The following is a 19,046-nucleotide window of genomic DNA, read 5'->3' as shown; positions in this document are numbered from 1 at the left end:
CCCTTTCTCCTCACCCCCCGCCCCCTCCCACACTCCCTTTTCCTCATCCCCCCACACTCCCCTTTCTTCTCGCACGGCTGCCCACACACACGCACACTCCCCTTTCTCCTCACCCCCCGCATACACATGCACACGCGCCCACACACACACACTTCCCTTTCTCCTCACCCTCCCACCCACGCACTCCCCTTTCTCCTCACCCCCCCGCCCCCTCCCACACTCCCTTCTCCTCGTCCCCCCACACTCCCCTTTCTCCTCACCCCCCCGCACTCCCCACACATGCACACGCGCGGACACACACACGCACACTCCCCTTTCTCCTCACCCCCCCGCCCACACACACCCCCACACACGCACACTCCCCTTTCTCCTCACCCCCCCGCCCACACACACCCCCACACACGCACACTCCCCTTTCTCCTCACCCCCCCGCCCACACACACCCCCACACACGCACACTCCCCTTTCTCCTCACCCCCCGCGCGCCCCCCATCCCCCTTTCTCCTCCCCCCGCGCTCTGTGTGGATTGAGGAAGTGCTGGCTGCCCTGGCAGGCTGCGCACCGCCCTGGCGCCTCGCTCCCTTCTCTCCAGCCCGCCCGTCCCGCGCAGCAGCAGCCCGCAAGTTGCTCCGGCCGGAGAAGCAGCAGGCGGCGTCCCGGCTCCGCACCCCCGAGCGGCGCCCGCCTCGCAGGGACGCTCTGCCCCGGCTGTGGGCGGCACTGGCAGGAGGTACAACGGCTTCGCGGGGACCCTGCTGGGCTGCGTAGGGTTTCGGTGCTTCTGCTTCTTCCCCTTGGCAGCCTTCTGGCTGCGAGGACGGACCTTGCAGGGCCGCCCCCCGGCCCCGCAGCAGGGCTCGCAGCCTCCTCCCCTCTGCAGCAGGACTTGCCCCTCGTGGAGGGGGAAGCCGGGCTCTCCCTAGTGATCCCCAGGCAGGGATCTATATGGCCCTCATCACCCTAGTATCTCAGCCCCCCGTTCCTGCCTGCCCCTCCCCGGGCTGGGCACTGGCGTGGCAGACACACACCTGCCTTCTTACAGGAGCGCTCCAGCTGTGCGCTTTTGAAGGGTACAAACTGAACTGAAAACTGGCTGGAGAAAGGTCCTGAAGGAGGTTGTGCTGCCATAGAGACGAGGGGTGTTTCCCCCGCCTGGGGACAGGGCAGGCTCTTTAAAGGGGCACACTCCGCACCGCCCCACAACTTTGCCAGGCCCACGGCGAACCAGGTGTCGCATCTAAATAGCAGCTGAATGTTCATCTCTGAGATTTGAAGCAACCCGGGGCTTGGTGCTATGGTGTGTGTGTTTGGTGACTTTAGGTTGCTTCTGCTCTTTTGTAAGCCACAGCCAAAGGGACCCTGTTGGGATAACCACTTTTCTTACCTTGGTTCTGCAGAAATAGAGCCTTTTTTCAGTGAAAAGTGGCTTTTGGACAAAGGGTTAATTTTCATGGCAAAATGCTTTTGTTTGAAAGTTTTCAGGTTTTTATTGAAAAAACAAACTTTAGGTTTTTAATTTTTTTAATTAAAAAAAAGTTGAAGAAAAGTTTGTTTTTGCCAAAATATTTTTTGGGGGAGGACAGCAAATCATTTCTTCACTCACTCTCATCAGAATTTTAAAAATCTAATTTATTTTAAACCATTTATGCTGGTCACATTATTTGCTTATCACCTGCTCTGGAAGAGGAAACTATAATCGTCTGTTGCGCCTTTTGTTTATTCTATATACATTCATATATAATAATGAAAACAGACAACATATTACATAGGACAGAACTAGTCCAGATCCCTTTTCCTTACAGAGTAAGGCCCCAAGCTTCCAGACATTTAAGCATATTGTTAATTTTACTCATGTAAAAGCTCACATTGATATCACTGAGACTACTTATGTAAGTAAAGTTAAATACGTGTGTATGTGATTACAAGCTGAGGGCCTGTCAGTCTGGTGCCTCGGAGAAATTAAAGGGTGACAAGACGTTAATGAAAAGAAAATGTTTGGGGTCATTTTTAACAGAACCTAAATTTGGAATCCATGAAGGAAATGTTTGGGTTAAATGAGTCATAAGCAGGAAGCTGTTGTCCTTTCCTGAAAGCTGGTGGTAGAAGGGAAATAATCTATATTAGCTTTAAGGAAAACCTTCCTTTTATACAATAACCATTATAACAGCCATCAGGAAGCACTCTGGGGCTCCAGAATAGAAACACTTCACTTTTATAGTGCAGAGTTTTAATTATTGTTATTATTTTATTACTTTCTGCTTATATAGACCTCTCAGCCGGTAATTTCAGAGTGCTTCATAAATAGTAATTAATCAAATGTTACTATATGTCTGGAGGGAGATAAATAATATAACCACTATGCAGATTTGGAAACCGATGCACACAATTTATGGGATTTGCTTGAGATCACACAGCATACCTGTGTCAGAGGGGAAAATAGAACCCAGGAGTCGTTGCTCTGACCACTAGCTCTCCCTTTGTCTGCTGCTATGACCAGTGATATAGTGTACAAATAAATTGTCACTTATCCCAAAATTTGAGATAGATTCCCATTTTTGACACATCACTTGCAGAGCACTTAAAGTCCTCCACAAATGATTTAAGTTGAAAGATGCAGTGCAATGTCATGGTATTCATAGACTATCAGGGTCGGAAGGGACCTCAGGAGGTCCTCTAGTCCAACCATCTGCTCAAAGCAGGACCCATCCCCAACTAAATCCCCAAATTGTCCCCTCAAGATTTAACTCAGAACCCTGGGTTTAGCAGGCCAATGTTCAAACCACTAAGCTATCTCTCCCCCAACTGATTTAGTCACATGGGACATTAGGAGAAAGGTGGCAATCCAGTGGCGAATGCAACAGGTACAAAGGGTTGGTCTTGAATACAAACTCTCTTCTGGTTCCAACTTCTGTTGTTGTTTTTTTTATCTTTCAATCATTCTTTATCTAAATAGACACAGAGTGCTCTATTTTTCACTCTGTCTGCTTTTATTACATGTTATGAAAGATATCAGTGACAAGTTGTTGCAGGGCACTGGACTAGATGAACTCTCAAGGTCCCTTCTAGTCCTATGATTCTATAGAAATAATTGGATTTTTTTTTCTGCACAGAGCTTCTGGTGATCCAAGACAGCTCAGGATACATTGGCTTCCTATAAAGACCAACGATGGATTGCTGTTTAGCAGGGATTTAGCACTAACAAAATGCCAAGAGCCCCATTCTCTTCTCATTGCATTGGTAGGTATTAGAGGTATTAATCCCTCTTCTGAGTGTGACTGTGTCCTGACACGAGCCTGTGATGGGTTGGATCACAGAAACCCTCTTGGGAGCTGCCACCTCATGTGCCAAGACTACTTCTACCCCTGCTTTCCCTGCCAGCTCGGGACCCCAGCACCCTGTCTTGCTGAGCCAGACACTCCCGTCTGCTCCAACACAGACCCAGGGTCTGAGATACTTGCCCCAAAGCTACAGGTTTACCTGAAAGCAGCTAACAGAAGCGTTCCTGTCTTTAACACTCAGATGCCCAACTCCCAATGGGGTCTAAACCCAAATAAATCCGTTTTACCCTGTATAAAGCTTATGCAGGATAAACTCATAAATTGTTCGCCCTCTATAACACTGATAGAGAGATATGCACAGTTGTTTGCTCTCCCAGGTATTAATACATACTCTGAGTTAATTAATACAGAAAGTAGGATTTAAGTGGTTCCAAGTAGTAACAGACAAAACAAAGTAAGTCACCAAGCAAAATACAAACAAAATGTGCAAATCTATGTCTAATCAAACTGAATACAGATAATCTCACCCTCAGAGATGCATCAGTAAGTTTTTTCCTCAGACTTGACACTTTCCAGGCCTGGGCACAGTTCTTTCCCCGGTACAGCTCTTGTTCCAGCTCAGGTGGTAGCTAGAGGCTTCTTCGTGATGGCTCCTCACTTTGTTCTGTTCCACCCATTTATATATCTTTTGCATAAGGCGGGAATCCTCTGTCCCTCTCTGGGTTCCCACCCCCTTCTAAATGGAAAGACATCAGGATAAAGATGGATTCCAGTTCAGGTGACATGATCACATATCCCTGCAAGACTTCATTGCCCACTTGCCAGCACACAGGTATACAGGAAGACTTACAAGTAAACCACAGCCATCTGCAGACAATTGTCCTGGTTAATGGAAATCAAGATTCCAAACCACCATTAATGGCCCACACTTTGCATAATTACAATAGGCCCTCAGAGTTCTATTTCATATTTCTAGTTTCAGATACAAGAGTGGTACATTTAGACAAATAGGATGATCACACTCAGTAGATTATAAGATTTGTTATGATACCTTACAAGAGACCTTTTGCATGAAGCATATTCCAGTTACATTATATTCACTCATTAGCATATTTTTATAAAATTATATAGACTACAACGTCACAGAGCCCACAGTTGGCTTGGATCAGTGATGCTTCATCCACCTTCATGCTCCACATTGTTACCTGTTGTGAATACCCCTGACACCATCTCTGGCCTTGAATGTGGCATAACATTGTTTTCAAAGGCAGTGGTTTGACAAAAGACTCAAGATGCTATTCCAGTCTGCTTTTGACTTGGTGAGTAATCTTGGACAAGTCATTGCACTTCTATGTGCCTCAATGTGCTTACCTACAATATTCACAGGGGTATTGTGAGGCTTAATGAATGTTTATGAAGTGCTTTAAGATCTTTGAATGAAAAAGGCTGTGAATGCAAAATATTTTATACTGTTTTTTTTTTTAAAATGGCAGTAATTCCTTTAGCTAGTCTCTAAAAGTGAGCCATTTGTCTGCTAGTGAATCTTGAAAGAAGCTGGGCAGATGCTGAATGGAATCTAAATTTGCATGAAAATGTATTGCTCCCTGCTCTTAGTCCTGCTGAGAGGAATCTCACAGAAACACAGAATCTTGTGTAACACCACCCTGTCTAATAGTCAATTAGTTTTTGCCCTGGAATGTATAATAACTATGTTAATGGAGTTAAAAGTTGAGTGTATGTATAAGTATCTTTAGGGTAGAAAGCATTATAATGATGTTCTCCAAACTAACCATGACAAATCCAGGGAATTCAGGTTATACGTTAAAGAAATGCAAAGATGTTAAGGTATGGAAATGCATATGTAAAGCATCCAAACAACCTTAGCTCTGCCTTGTATTGAGACTATGCAATGCATCAGCAGAGAGTGCAATTCTACCACAGAGAAACACTCTGCTGGGCACTTGCAGTTGGGTTACTGCTCTTTTCACCCACCTCAGTGACACAGGAGACATAACCTATCTAGTGAATCTGGCCCTGTTCTCTGTCTACAGCAGGGGTAGGCAACCTATGGCGCGCATGCCGAAGGCGGCACGCAAGCTGATTTTCAGTGGCACTCACACTGCCCGGGTCCTGGTCACCAGTCCGGGGGGCTTTGCACTTTGATTTAATTTTGAATGAAGCTTTGTAAACATTTTAAAAACCTTATTTACTTTACATACAACAATAGTTTAGTTACCGGTATATATTATAGACCAGGGGTCGGCAACCTCTGCCACGCGGCTTGCCAGGGTAAGCACCCTGGTGGGCCAGGCCGATTTGTTTACCTGCCGCGTCAGCAGGTTCGATGGATCGTGGCTCCCACTGGCCACGGTTCACCGCTCCAGGCCAGTGGGGAGGCAGGGAGCGGCGCGGGCCGAGGGATGTGCTGGTTACGGCTTTCTGCCGCCCCCATTGGCCTGGAGCGGTGAACCGCAGCCAGTGAGAGCCGCACTTGAGGACGAGACAGGTAAACAAACTGGCCCGGCCCACCAGAGTGCTTACCCTGGCGAGCCATGTGTCAGAGACTGCCCACCCCTGTTATAGACTTATAGAAAGAGACCTTCTAAAAACGTTAAAATGTATTACTGGCATGTGAAACCTAAAATTAGAGTCAATAAATGAAGACTCGGCACACCACTTCTGAAAGGTTGCTGACCCCTGGTCTACAGGCTTACAAGGAATATAATCCTGGGTCAGCCGCAATATAGACCATTAGAATTAAATGATCACTGCAATCGGATTTGTAAATTGTTGAATTTGTCAAATCAGACATGTACATGGTAAGCAAACACCTCCTGTCTTGCAACGACTGGCTAGTAGAATTTACCTTGTCTAATTCCAAAGCAGGTCAATCACATTGTTATTGGCTCAAGCAAGTACTCCCATAAGCTGTAATAGAATTTACTGGCAACCAAGGAGTACCCCAAAATGCATTTCCTAGCTTTGAAAGCATCAAAAAATTCCATTCAATATGACCTTTAAAATCCAACATGCCAATGATCCACATAGCCTAGGGCAAGCAGTAGCTGAAATGGGCATTTGGTCCTTATTGTCAGACGAGCTCCACAAAGTGGGGATCACCAGAAATTGCATTTGTCTGTATGGACATAAAATAGTACCAGACTCAAACATCTACATAGAAGCAAATCTCTTGCCATTCACAGATTTTGTAACACATTGCCAACTGGACTTAAAGTCCTGTGAAATGAAGGAGGAATGTGAGGAAACTGAATGTAGATCAGTTGAAGGATGAGTGTATTTTTTACTGCCCTTGCTCTTAAACCCCAATTCAACAAACCAGCTCTAGTTAGTAAAGCATTGAAGCATCTGCTTAGGTCTCATTGACTTTAATGGCACTTAAGCACATACTTAAGTACTGTGCTGAATCGGGGACCTCCTTTCATACCTTTGATGGCATGCAGCAGACATGAAAGAAATGGATTAAAATCAGATCTATTCAGTGATGCTCTGCTACATTAATGAAATAATTTACATACTGAAAGTGAAAGCAGAAAATAAAGGAACAAAGTTTGCTACTTGTGTGCATACTGTAAATGCCACAGCAATGTTAGACAGAAGACTTTTAAAAAGAGAGAAAATTTCTGAGACTCAACTTTAAACAGGTAAGAACTTCAAAATTCCCTGGGAGAGAGAGACAATCAATGCCCTGGTCATTGCTAATTTTGCAGAGTGGTTAAAAAAACCAAACATTTTGTAGCTCACAGAAATTGAATATGGCTCCTTGGATATATATGTTCCTGCAAAATGTTGTTTATTTTGCAATGAAATCCTTGTGCATTACTGGTCTAGATACAAAGTTTGTCCTCTTCTTTTCCTCTTGTATTATTTCCTTCCATAGAGGATTCCCCCTTTTTGGTAACCAGATCAGTATTTGTTGGGGATAATAAGGAGTTTCTCAAGTGCTCTCTTAATGGGATCCACAATTTCTGCTTAGATTTCGACTTCTTTTGTGACTAAAAGATGGTTCTGAAGTGGAATTTCGTTAGGAATTCCCTCTGGCAGGGATACACCACTTCAGTGCTAGCCCATTGAGAGTCTGAAACGGGATCTGCAATCCTTATCCAAAATATCCTGTTTTGACTGTAGTCTCTTTAGTAGTTTTGGCTGAGAGAAATTGAGACTAGCCTCCTTTTTTAGTGTGGAGACATTGTCAGGCTATTTTGTTGATTCACAATATGGGTAGCTAAAGTATTATATAATAAATTGTATTTACAGTGGCATGAAATGAATGCCCTTTTGCAAGGTAATGTCTAGAGAAGCAAATTTTGTATGTGCAGAGAAATAAACATCTTGCAATTCCTGCACTGGGATGATTTATGGTTTTTGCTTTTTTTTATTATTATTATTTTATTTTTTTAAAGCAGGGCAGATGGTGTTTCTTCATGACTGTGACAACTGGCAGTGACTCTCCAATCCTGCACCTGGAGAGAGGTCGTTTGACTTTGACGACACTATTTAATTTTAAATGCTGCAGAAAGTTGGCTTATTGAAACTACGCAACTACAGCCCAGAATGTACTGGTGCGTGGGAACTGAGGAATCGGCTGTTAGCAGAGAGTGCAACATGGAGCCCCAAAATGGTAAATGGAACTGCTTTTTCTTTCCTATTTGGAGCAGCAGTAAATATTTAGGCTTTGATTTTTGAAGGTGCCCAAGGGACTTAGGTGCACAGCTCCCATTGGAATTCAGTGAGATTTAAACACCTAATTCCCTTTAATTGCTTTGAAAATCCAAGACCATATCTTCAAGAATCTACAAAATGTAACAGTTAATTTTACTTGCAAGATGAAAGACATATATCTATTAATAAAGATGGAACAGCGTTCCTTACAAGTGGAACTAGTCAGTATTTCTATCACATAGCATTGATTCAAAAATGTGTTGCAAGGTTCATAATTTTTAGCACATGAATACAAATGTGCTGCCAGCTATTGCTGCAGTATGGGCTCAGGGTACCAAAGCTTTTAAAATCAGAGCATCATTCCTAAGGCTGAACAGATCCTGCTCCTATTGTACTATAAGCTTTGATTCAGCAATTACTGATGATTTAATGTTAAAAATCCATAGCATGGATTAGAAGGTTTGGGTTTCTATAATAATATTTTGAATCCATAGGTAGAAATCCTTCTTTAAAAGGAGATGTATGTTTCAGGTTAGTTTCTGTTGATGTGATAATTTCTTCTTCAAATATTAATATTTGTTGCCAAAATTGTCAGTCACGGGACAATAACGTTAATTTTCTCCAAGTCAAAAACAGTTATGTCTCAGCAACAAGAATTGGTCTTTGGCTTATTATATTAGTGTTTTTCCCCATAATAAATAATTCATAAGGAGGCAGTTTTTGCGTTAGAAGTGTGGGATGAAGGTGTTTTTGACGCTGGGTAGTGAGTGAGCAGAGCTCAGAAGAGCCTAATGTTTTAGCAACCTTATTTTGGATTTTATCAGCAAGTATGAAGCAATGCCTGATATTTTATTGAGAGGCCTTTTTACCTTTATCAAAGACATTTCACACCAGTGTCACACAGAGCTCCGGGAACTCTTTCCCTTCCCCGTATGTATTATGGTTATTTTGTGGTAGCTTTTTTTTCTATATTTAAAGCTTTATCTTTGTATAGTGATCAGGAACTTTTGGAAATAATGATTAAATCTGGTATATGCTTTAATCTGTTAATTGTATGTCTAAACTCTCTGGAAATCTGAATTCATTTCTGTTGGCATACTAAATTATAAACCATGAAAAGAATTTTAATCTGCTGTAACGATTAGCAGACTTTAATGGATTACCAACAGTTTTATCCTGTAATGCTGATTTGGCAGATTTTTCTCAGTGTTTCAAAGAGAAGGTAAATAAACCAATTGTCTGTGTGTAAATAATGAGGTGGGAAGGAGAAAAAAAGCTATAAACTGTTTTTCTATTTAATAGCAGCTGCTTTTCTTCATGGAAATTCTTATATTGCTTTGTTGTGTAAAATATGTGGTAAGTCACCAGTAACATGTAGTGTACAGAGCATACCAGTATAACCACTATACATAGAATTGTGTAAGAAATTGTATGTGATAGGGAAGATTGGCCATGTGGTATTGAGGTTAGGTTTTCAATCATGTACTACGTCAGAAAGTTTGCTCCCTATGCGTATGCTGTAGGTGTTTAAACTTATTTTGGTCCAGGATTGCTTAGTTTCTCCCAAGGATGAATGATGTCAGCTAGTCAGTCCACTCCTTACATTAGATGGTCCTTGTTTGCCATTTGGATTTACTTACCTAACTTGAATGCTGGAATGTTGTAAGTCATTAAACGTTCACACGTGAACATATTGTTTTCATGCTTTTCATGCAGATGGTGTCGGCTGCTTTAATTGTGCAGGAACCACTGGGAATAATAATAGCCCATAGCATCTCATCTGTAAATATCAGGGATTCCAGTAACACTAGGAGACCCTAGAGGTATTTCTTGTAGTCATATCTCCTTATGCTGGGATCCAATCAGCTCTCACAAGCAGAGTAGGGCAGGTCTGGTCAGTTTATGAATGTGTGGCTTCTCACACATAGTGAAATAGTGTTTGTGGCTCAGTAACTGGCTACTGCATTCAGGAGGGTATTGGAGGCTATGTGCTGCTGGAAGTCCCTTCCCTCATGAGAAATAACACTTGAGTTCTGATCACTTACCAGCCTTACAATCCTAGGCCACTTTTCATGAAAGCTGAACATTGGGGCAGATCCTCAGCTGGAGCATATTGTCCTAGCTATGTTGACTTCAATGGAGCTGTGACAAGTTACACCAACTGAGAATCTCTCCCATTCTGTCTGCCTAAGTTCCCCCTGTAGTTTCAACTTGGTATGTTATTCCTGGCCTAACTTGTATGCTAGTTTTGTGTCCAGCAAAAATTCTGCTCTACTCCAGCTGTGAGGTAGCTGCATTTCAGTGGTATGTGAAGTGTCCCTATATATCCTTTGCTGCTTCACAGGGATGTCGCTAAGCTTAATTAGCTAATGTCTGTAAAGCACGATGGGTTCCTCAGATGGAAGGCATTATAGAAGTGCAGAGTAATATATATTGTTTTTTCAGCTGTGTAAATAATTGACTCATCTCCACTCCACCTCTGCTTCGCCTTCCTATTACACATTAAGATCATGCTTATTAAAATGAAGCCTTGTGACCCATATAGGGCGAGTATAGGGATACGGGGGATATTCCTGCCTTTTGTGAAGCAAAAGATCTTCACTCTTATTGAAAAGTTCTTTAGAACTTAATAGAGATGAAACCAAATGGGATTTTGGAGCAATTCAATAGAGTTCTAAAGAAGTTACTCTACAAATTATATAATGAGAATGAATTCCTTTCTGGAGTGGGTTTTTTGTTTTTTTTAATTTTATAGAATTTTGTAGCAAGGATATAATTCTCTGTTAAATTCTACAGGATGGTTCAAGAAAGCTACAGAAGGGTAATCACTGTTTATTGAATTCATCAGGGCTCTCCTTTGAAAAATACTTAGTGACATCTCTGTTGGTGAAGCTTGTCTGGGTGCAATGACAAATGTGGTCTTGAGCCCCAGGATAACTCTGTGTGATGGTTTCTAAGGGGAATTGGGCCACTCTACAAAAATATTGAGAGAGCGTCTTCCTCTGTTTCTGTAATGATTAAAGTAAAGAAAGAATAATTATCACTATTATAATACTTTTTTACTTCCATAGCAACTTTACAAAAATTAACTAATTAAACACTTACAACCCCCACTGAGGCAAGTCTGTACAGTAAAAGGATCCTGCTGCCCACCACTGGAATTCGGCAGCTGCCCCACAGCACAGAGACACATTGCATCACGGTATAGGATAGGAGCAGAAGGAAAAAGAACATAAATTTGCCCTGCAGATTTAGGTGGCCAGAGTATAATTACGTGAGCTGGAATTTAGAGCAGACCATTGGTTTAATGCCCTTATGTCTCTTGAAAAATGCAAGAAGAACTTTGATTGAGCACGTGTGACCCAATCCACCCTTTTTATTTCACCTGAAAGATAGCATCCCTGTCATTACAGAGGCTCCTGCAACCATGCTGGGCCATTAATTTGGTACTGAGGGCTGGTCTACACTGAAAAGTTAGGTTGACCCAACTACATCGCCCAAGGGTGTGAAATATCCACAACCCTGAATGACATAGTTAATCTGACCTAACCCCTGTTGTAAACATCGTAGGGTTGACGGAAGAATTCTTCCATCAACCTAGCTACCATCTCTTGGGGAGACGGATTAACCAGTGTGATAGGAGAACCCAGCCTGCCACTATAGTGAGTGTCTACACTGAAGCATTGCGGAAGTGCTGCTGCATTTTAAGTGTAGACACAGCATGACTGAGATGAAAATGAGCTGCCTGTGCATCACCAATACCACTTCTTGCATGATGAAAAAGTCTTTCCTGTAGGTCTCCCATCCAAGTCATGATCCACCCTGACCTTGAAGCTCTCGTAAGATCGCACAGGATCATTTGAATTGGCTTCCTCATGAACTAGTTAACTCTGCAAAACAATTTCTTGTAGAAAATTTCACAAGCCATTAGATAGTAACTATGTTTGGTTACTTAGTAGCAGCATAAGCCGTATTTGAACTGTTATCCCCTTCTCCATCTCTGCTGGGTATTTGCATTGGGGGTCAGATTTGCAAATGTGGAAGAGAGACTTGGGTGCCTTAAGAAGCCTTTGGCTCAGCCCCGTTCGTAGTGGGTAGGTGTCCACATCACTACCGGCCCCCTCACTAATAGCCTGTGAGAGGCGGGAGGCTGACCCGTCCTCTCACGCTGAAGCACACTGATGGGAGATGGAGGGATGAGAGAGGGGGAGAGTTTACACTGTTCCTGCCCACGCTGTTTCTTTTTTGTGCAAACTTAAACCACTAGTTCTGTTAGTCTGGCACCAACTTCAAATCAGTTTAGAAAATAAAAGTCCACAGCAGCAGCTAGTGACTGCCACCCAGCAATAAAAATAGCCGAAGTCCACATAACACTGGGCGTTAACTTATGTGATGCCTCCAGATTAGATCTTTGTTTTTATTTCTGGAAAATTCTGCCTGGTTGACTGTGTTTCCTTTAATGTCGAGGGCAGGGACTTGCACTTATTATTGTGAATGTTTTATTTTTTGTTTATAAATCTTTACTGCTGAATGATAGAGGAGGAAGGGAGGACAGAAACAGGCTTTGAAGTTCCATTAACAGTAGCTGATTTAAGTTGTCACGGAGTCCCCGGGCAGTGCTCTGGAACTGCTCCCTACGAAGCCAGTCAGGATTCTGGTGAAGTCTCCTCTCTGTGAGCAGACTGTCTTCAGGACAAGAAGCTCCCATGGCTTCCACCTTTCTGGGTCTGACCTTTGGAGCATTCAGCATCCTCTGCCCCTCCGTGCGCTTCCCACAGCGAGTCCACCCAGGGTGGATCCTGGGGAAACCAGAGGGTCCTGCACCCCAACTTCGCAGTCAGACATGATTCTTAGCTAGCCAGTAAAACAGAGATTTATTAGATGACAGGAACATGGTCTAAAACAGAGTTTGTAGGTACCAAGAACAGGACCCCTCAGCCAGGTCCATTTTGGGGGGCAGTGAGCCAGACACCCACATCTGCACTCACTCCACAGCCCCAGCTAGCTCCAAACTGAAACTCTCCAGCCTCTCCTCTCTGGCCTTTTTCTCTTTTCCAGGCCAGGAAATCACTTGATCTCTTTGTTCTCCAACACCTTCAGTTGGCATCTTTGCAGAGGAAGGGCCCAGGCCGTTAGTTGCCAGGAGACAGAGTGCCGGCCATTCTCTGTGCAGACAGTATCACAGGGGCCTTCTTGGGCTCTTCAGCAGTTATACACCCTGATCCCCCTACCTAGATACGTAAGAAATGCATAGGGGAAACTGAGGCACCCACACAGTATTCAGAGAAAACATTAAGAACATTCCCACTTCGTCACATAAATGTTCTCAGTGTAACGTTTTACAAGGAGAAGTTATGCCAGCAAAAAGGTGTCATGGTTATAGCACAGGACTAGGGGTCAGGGCACTGTCATTCTAGACCCAGCCATGTCATGATGCACTGAATAGACTTCAGCACAAGGCTCACAGTTTCTCTCAGCTTCCTCATCTAGAAGACAGGGCAATGACAATACCTGCCTTTGCTCCTCAGGTTGGTGTTGTGAGGATGAAGTGGACACACTTGGGGTGGGCCATGTGCTATAGAAGCACTGTGTGGGGCGTTAGTCTGAAGTTTATGGAATAGAAATGAGACTAAACGAATCTTGAAATTTTTTTCTTCCTGCTTCTGAATCTAAGGTCTTTTGGCGCAAACAGTGAATCAAAAATAATCCTACAAGCAAAAAAACCAAGTAGCTATGAGAGCTGGACTTATCATGCATGCCCTCTAGAAACAAAAGTAGGAAACAGCAAGCAGAAATAGGAAGTGCCCTTACACAGCAGTAACCAGGTTTTATTTTTAACCCTCTTGAAATGTAGACTGTATACAGAAGTGGTAAGATTTGGTGGAGGCCCAAAAGCTAACAGAAATTCAGCCTTGTTTAGAATGCTTGCTGTCACATAAAGGTGCTGTGTAATACCAAGGCAGCACATTGCACATTCACAATTATCTTGACCAAGATTTTCAAAAGTTACTAGTGATTTTGGTGCCTCGGTTCTCTGACACCTTGAAGGGGCCTGATTTTCAGAGGGCAGATGCTCAGCATATTCTTAAAAAACAGGCCTCGTCAAGTTGTCTCAAGATGCGTGCCTAAAGATGATAGAGGCATCCAAAATAGTGAGTCACTTTTGAACATCTTGACCTTTGTGAGTAGGATACAGCTGCGATTGCTCAGTGACTTAGCCCAGTTGGTGCTGTATGCTTACAGGGCAGAAATGTATACAGTAGTGAGCAAAGCAAAAACAAAACAAAAAACTATTAGCAGTAGATTGACTCTGTATCTCTTGACCCTGTGCTCCACTGCAAGGAGGAGACAGCTGCAACAGAGAATCAGGAACACATCCACAGAACTGGGGAAGCCAGCAGCCTCCCCAGGGGCAGGAAGCCAGGGGCAATGAGGGGAAGGGGATTTGATTAGGGGCCAGGCACAGGAGCTAATGGGAACTGGACCTGCACATGTTGCTCTGATAAGGAGGCACAAATGGAATGACAACTCATGGAATATAATACAACAGCTCATGCAAGCAAGGGAAGTGTTCCTGACCAGTTACGGAAGACAAGCTGATTAAGACAATAGAAATTTAGTAAGACGAACAGATCCAGGTGACAGTCTCCTTCCAAATCATAACCTAAGTGTTACAAAGGATCCAGTTTACAGAAGCCAGATGCTCTCAGGACCAAACTGAGACTAAATTATGCTGGCTCAAAATTTATCTCAGTGACTATAAAACACATAATGATAATGCATAGCACAAATCCCCCAGCATGCACATGAACTAGAAGAATAAACAGCTGATCTTAAAAAAGGAGACTACTGCTACACAAGCTGGATAATATAATCTGTTCCAAACCCACACCATGAAGAAGACACTGTAAAAGGAACGAGAGGCCATAGAAGTGGAAGGAAGTACAGATGTCCACGCTGATTCAAACATTACTGGCCTAGCAGATGGGGGGAAGCAGTAGATGTGATATATCTTGATTTTTAGTGAAGCTTTTCACACAGTCCCACATGACATTCTCATAAGCAACATAGGGAAATATTTTCTAGATGAAATTACTATAAAGTGGGTTTAAACTGGTTCAAAAATTGTACTCAAAGAATAGTTATTTGTGGTTTGCCATGTTCACTGAAGGTAGGGCAAGAAGTAATCAGCTTATTCTGCAGCAAGAAAGATTTAAGTTAGATATTAGGGAAAACTTTCTAACTATACGGACAGTAAAGTACTCGATTAGGTTAACCAGGAAGGTTGTGGAATCCTCATCAATGGAGATTTTTAAAAACAGGTTACACAACCACCTGCCAGGGATGGTCTAGTTATACATGATCCTTTGTGGGAGGACGGACTAGATCAGTGCTTCTCAACTTTTCCAGGCTACTGTACCCCTTTCAGGAGGCTGATTTTTCTTGTGCACCCCTAATTTCAGCTCACTTAAAAGCTATTTGTTTAAAAAATTCAGACATAAAAATACAAAAGTATCACAGCAGACTATTACTGAAAAATTGCTTACTTTCTCATTTTTAACATATAATTATAAAATAAATCAATTGGAATATAAATATTGTACTTACATTTCAGTGTATAGTATATAGAGCAGTACAAACAAGTCATTGTCTGTATGAAATTTTAGTTTGTACTGACTTTGCTAGTGCTTTTTCTGTAGCCTGGTGTAAAATATCTAGATGAGTTGATATACCTTTTGGAAGATCTCCGCGAACCCCTCAGGATAAGCGTACACCTGGTTGAGAACCACTAGATTAAATGACCTCTCAAGGTCCCTTCCAGCCCTACATTTCTGGGAATAGTCGACTGGGCAGAGGGTACAACTCTAAATACAGTTGTTTTACTGCTTGAGGAAAGTGTGATCCTTATTTGGGCAAGAACAAACAAGACTTTCTATTTAAAGCCTTAGTTTTTAATATAATATACAACCAATACATAGGAGTTCAAGCAGCCTGACTGAAGTAATGGTAACAATATGAGGGAGGCAATTGGAAAATCTTTTGCAAACATAACTTTTATATAAATGCATCTTATCTGCTTTCGTGGATATGTGATGATAAAATAGTTGGGGGAAGGGTTTAATCTGGTGAAAAACAAAATCACTGTCCTTAGTTACATTATGAAAATACTAATTGCATGGCATGTGTGCACATCCAACACTTATAATCATGATCATGCCTATCATTTTGCCAATAGTGTATATAAATTTACACTTGCAAAAGGAATTGTGCTGAATAGTTATTTTTCATAATGTCAGAAAGACTATACAGGCCTGTTCCAAAGCCTACTGAAATTTATGGGAGCCTTTATACTAACTTCAACAGGCGTTCGGTCAAACCCTCAGTGATGGTCAGAGCCATTTAGTCAGATTATTTTCTTTTAAGGCCAACTTCATTAAAGATGCTACCAGTATTTTGCTCTTTAGAATACAGCCAGCCCAGAGGAAATGTTTGCAGTGCAGAATGGGGTGGAATTTTTGTTCCATACAGTTCTAAATTTGCTATAATAGTTTGACTTTGTATTTATATTTTGATGTGGTTTGAATCTGTACTTTATTCTAACTCAAAGGAGATTGACTGATCTGAAAACTAGGGAAGTGCATTTAGGCCCTGTAAAGAGACCCTCACAGGCAGACCCTGCAATCAGCGTGGTTCTGTGTTGGTACAGGTGTCTTTCCCTGAGTGCTGCCATAAGTGTTCTGCTGTTTGCAGGAGTGGGACCTTAGTGCAGTTGATAAAAACAGCTAAACCCAAACTGTACCCATAAAGTTTCTTTTTAGTGTATCCAGGGAAACTTTTAATGACTATGTCATCGCAAAGTTCACCTTTTTTTAAAGTCTGATTGGTTAAAAATAGCTTTTCCATCATAACAATAGCAATGCTGATTTTTTTTTTTTGGTCACTATGTAGCTGATTTGGCAACCTTTGCAAACCCAAACGTCCCCAGAGTAATACTTAGAAATGCCACCCACCTTCAAAGAGCAGTGTAAGTGTTAACTAATTCAGCCCCACGAGTGAGGCAAGAATTATTGCCCCCATTTTGCAGATGGAGAGACTGAGATGGAGAAGTAGCATGATGTGCCCAAAGCTGTAGCACGTGTCGGTTGCAAGAGCCAGGGTTAAATTCAGGGTTGTGTACTCTGCCCTGTGTTCAAGACTCCCAGGTATCCTGACCTTCACTTTAAGACACTGGGCCACATTTTTATGCTCAAATGCTGTTGGATTCTGCTCTATTCTAGGACCATTTTTCCTCACCCTTAATCTGTATCAGCTGTAAGATGTAGGTTTCATAAGACTGAGCTCTTTATGTCAATTGCTTATTAATGTGGTTTATCAAGGACTATGTTGGAATCACAAGCTATCACTTTAAGTGTGTGTGTGTGAATGTGGAGGGGTGTTTCCTGGAAGCAAGGTGAGGCAAGCTGTACTTTGCTGCCTTAGAGAGCAGTCTGTTTTCTCTCTCTCTATTTTGGCATTCTTGTGTGTTATCATTGTGTTTTGTACAAATTAAAGTAGGGTTATGTTGCAACCTTCCAGCAAGAATATTTGTTTTTATTTAACTTTTTCAGTATATGCCATTAACGTATCAACTAATCCCTGGGTTACATGACCAGAACTCTCATTTAAATTCATGAGAGTCATATACATGTGTGTAAGAGGGTAGATTGTGTCCATTAGTTATTTCCCAGCCTTTCTCACTGCTCTTTGTGGTTTCATTAGTAATGCTGACCTACGCTACTGTCTAGGGATTGGTTCCTGTTGCAAAATGAAAAATAAGGAGAAGCTTCCTTCCACTTGGCAGTACCACAGAAATTCTTTCAATATGATGCATTTCCATAAATTTGCTATAGGCTGGGGCAGGCTCATATTGTTAGTACTTTTCATCCAGCACTCTCGTAAAGGTGGAAATTTCCTCTCTGCCTGTGTGTTCCCATTAGCAGTAACATAGCCACCTACATACATAATGGGAAAATTCTGTTCTCCGGAGAGTTTAAAAGGCTGAGTTTCTAAGGTGCTTAGTTGGTACAAGCGAAAGAGCTTTTGCAGTGGTTAGTCAGGAACTTTGGATATCTGGGTTCAGTTTTCTCTTCTGCCACAAACTTCCCATGTGACCTTGGATAAGTCACTTAGTGTCTCCGTGCCTCAATTTCCCATCTGTAAAATGGGGATAATAGCACTTCCTCCCTCATAGCAGTGTTTGAGGAGGCTGTGCTAACAGAGTACCTCATGAAGTCTTGTACTGAAATTGTACTTAGGGAATGTTAAAATCCAGCCTTCCCTTAATTTTCCCTGCCTTCTTTTTTGTATTTTAGACTTCTAATATTCAATGAATGGCTTGCAGTGTTACAGAGCATAATCGCAGAACTGGTTGGGAAAAGCTCAGCACCAAACTGTCCATAATCCCTTGCTGCATACAGTTGCAAGTTCTGGTAAAATAATGAAGCAGGACAGAGATTCAAACTTAGAGAAACGAGAAGTCTGGATAAATTTAGCTCAAATATTCTTGGTATGTTTGTGGTTCCTGTGGAACTTACACCACATCATGCTTTAATGATCGTATTATCGTTTAGAAAAACTGGCATCACTGACTGGACAAAACTTTGCAATTGAGATTCTTTAAAATTGTTTTAAATGATTCATCCGGATTTCTTGTTTTGGAGTTACTGATTTTTTTTTCCTCTTGTTGGGGAAGGAGTGTTTGACTACAGATTATTGTTTAATTGAAAAGCCACAAAGCTGGGTTTGCAAGACTTAGAACTGATACACACTTAGTGTGATTATCTACCTTACATTAAAAATCTGTTTAAGAAGTAAGATTCAAAGGGAATGCTGATAATCACTTCAGATAAGAACTCCTCCAGAATCTGTCTCACTGTCACATCAAAGATGTTCGAAAGCTTTTATTTTTGCATCAAACAGAATTTTTTTAAACACTAATGGATGGAATCCCTTTATATATCTCAACTATAGCTCCATATTGTTCACTAAAGTATAGCTGTCTGTATTCAGCTTCTTGCTGTGGGCGTGGTTTTCCGTTGCGTTGCATCT

General features: G+C 42.2%; 1 protein-coding gene across 5 annotated transcripts in view; it reads left to right on the top strand.

The window, feature by feature from the left end:
* The first annotated feature begins 514 nt into the window (after nt 1-514).
* Nucleotides 515-19,046, top strand: part of LRRK1 (leucine rich repeat kinase 1) — a 111,450-nt gene continuing 92,918 nt past the window's right edge. Inside the window, exons 1-4 of one of the 5 annotated variants that reach the window (XM_030577922.1) lie at nt 515-730; nt 3,111-3,237; nt 4,410-4,597; nt 7,703-7,917. In XM_030577922.1, the coding sequence (XP_030433782.1) occupies nt 7,851-7,917 (67 nt within the window). In that variant the 5' untranslated portion in view covers nt 515-730; nt 3,111-3,237; nt 4,410-4,597; nt 7,703-7,850. Of the gene's footprint in view, nt 731-3,110; nt 3,238-4,409; nt 4,598-6,878; nt 6,941-7,699; nt 7,918-19,046 lie in introns of those variants that run through there. The other 4 variants (XM_030577920.1, XM_030577923.1, XM_030577919.1 and 1 more) reach the window with 4 other exon arrangements.

The sequence above is a fragment of the Gopherus evgoodei genome, chromosome 10, assembly GCF_007399415.2.
Source record: "Gopherus evgoodei ecotype Sinaloan lineage chromosome 10, rGopEvg1_v1.p, whole genome shotgun sequence".
NCBI lineage: Eukaryota > Metazoa > Chordata > Testudines > Testudinidae > Gopherus > Gopherus evgoodei.
The sequence above is the reverse complement of the archived record's forward strand: the minus strand, read 5'-3'. Positions and strand labels throughout refer to the sequence as shown.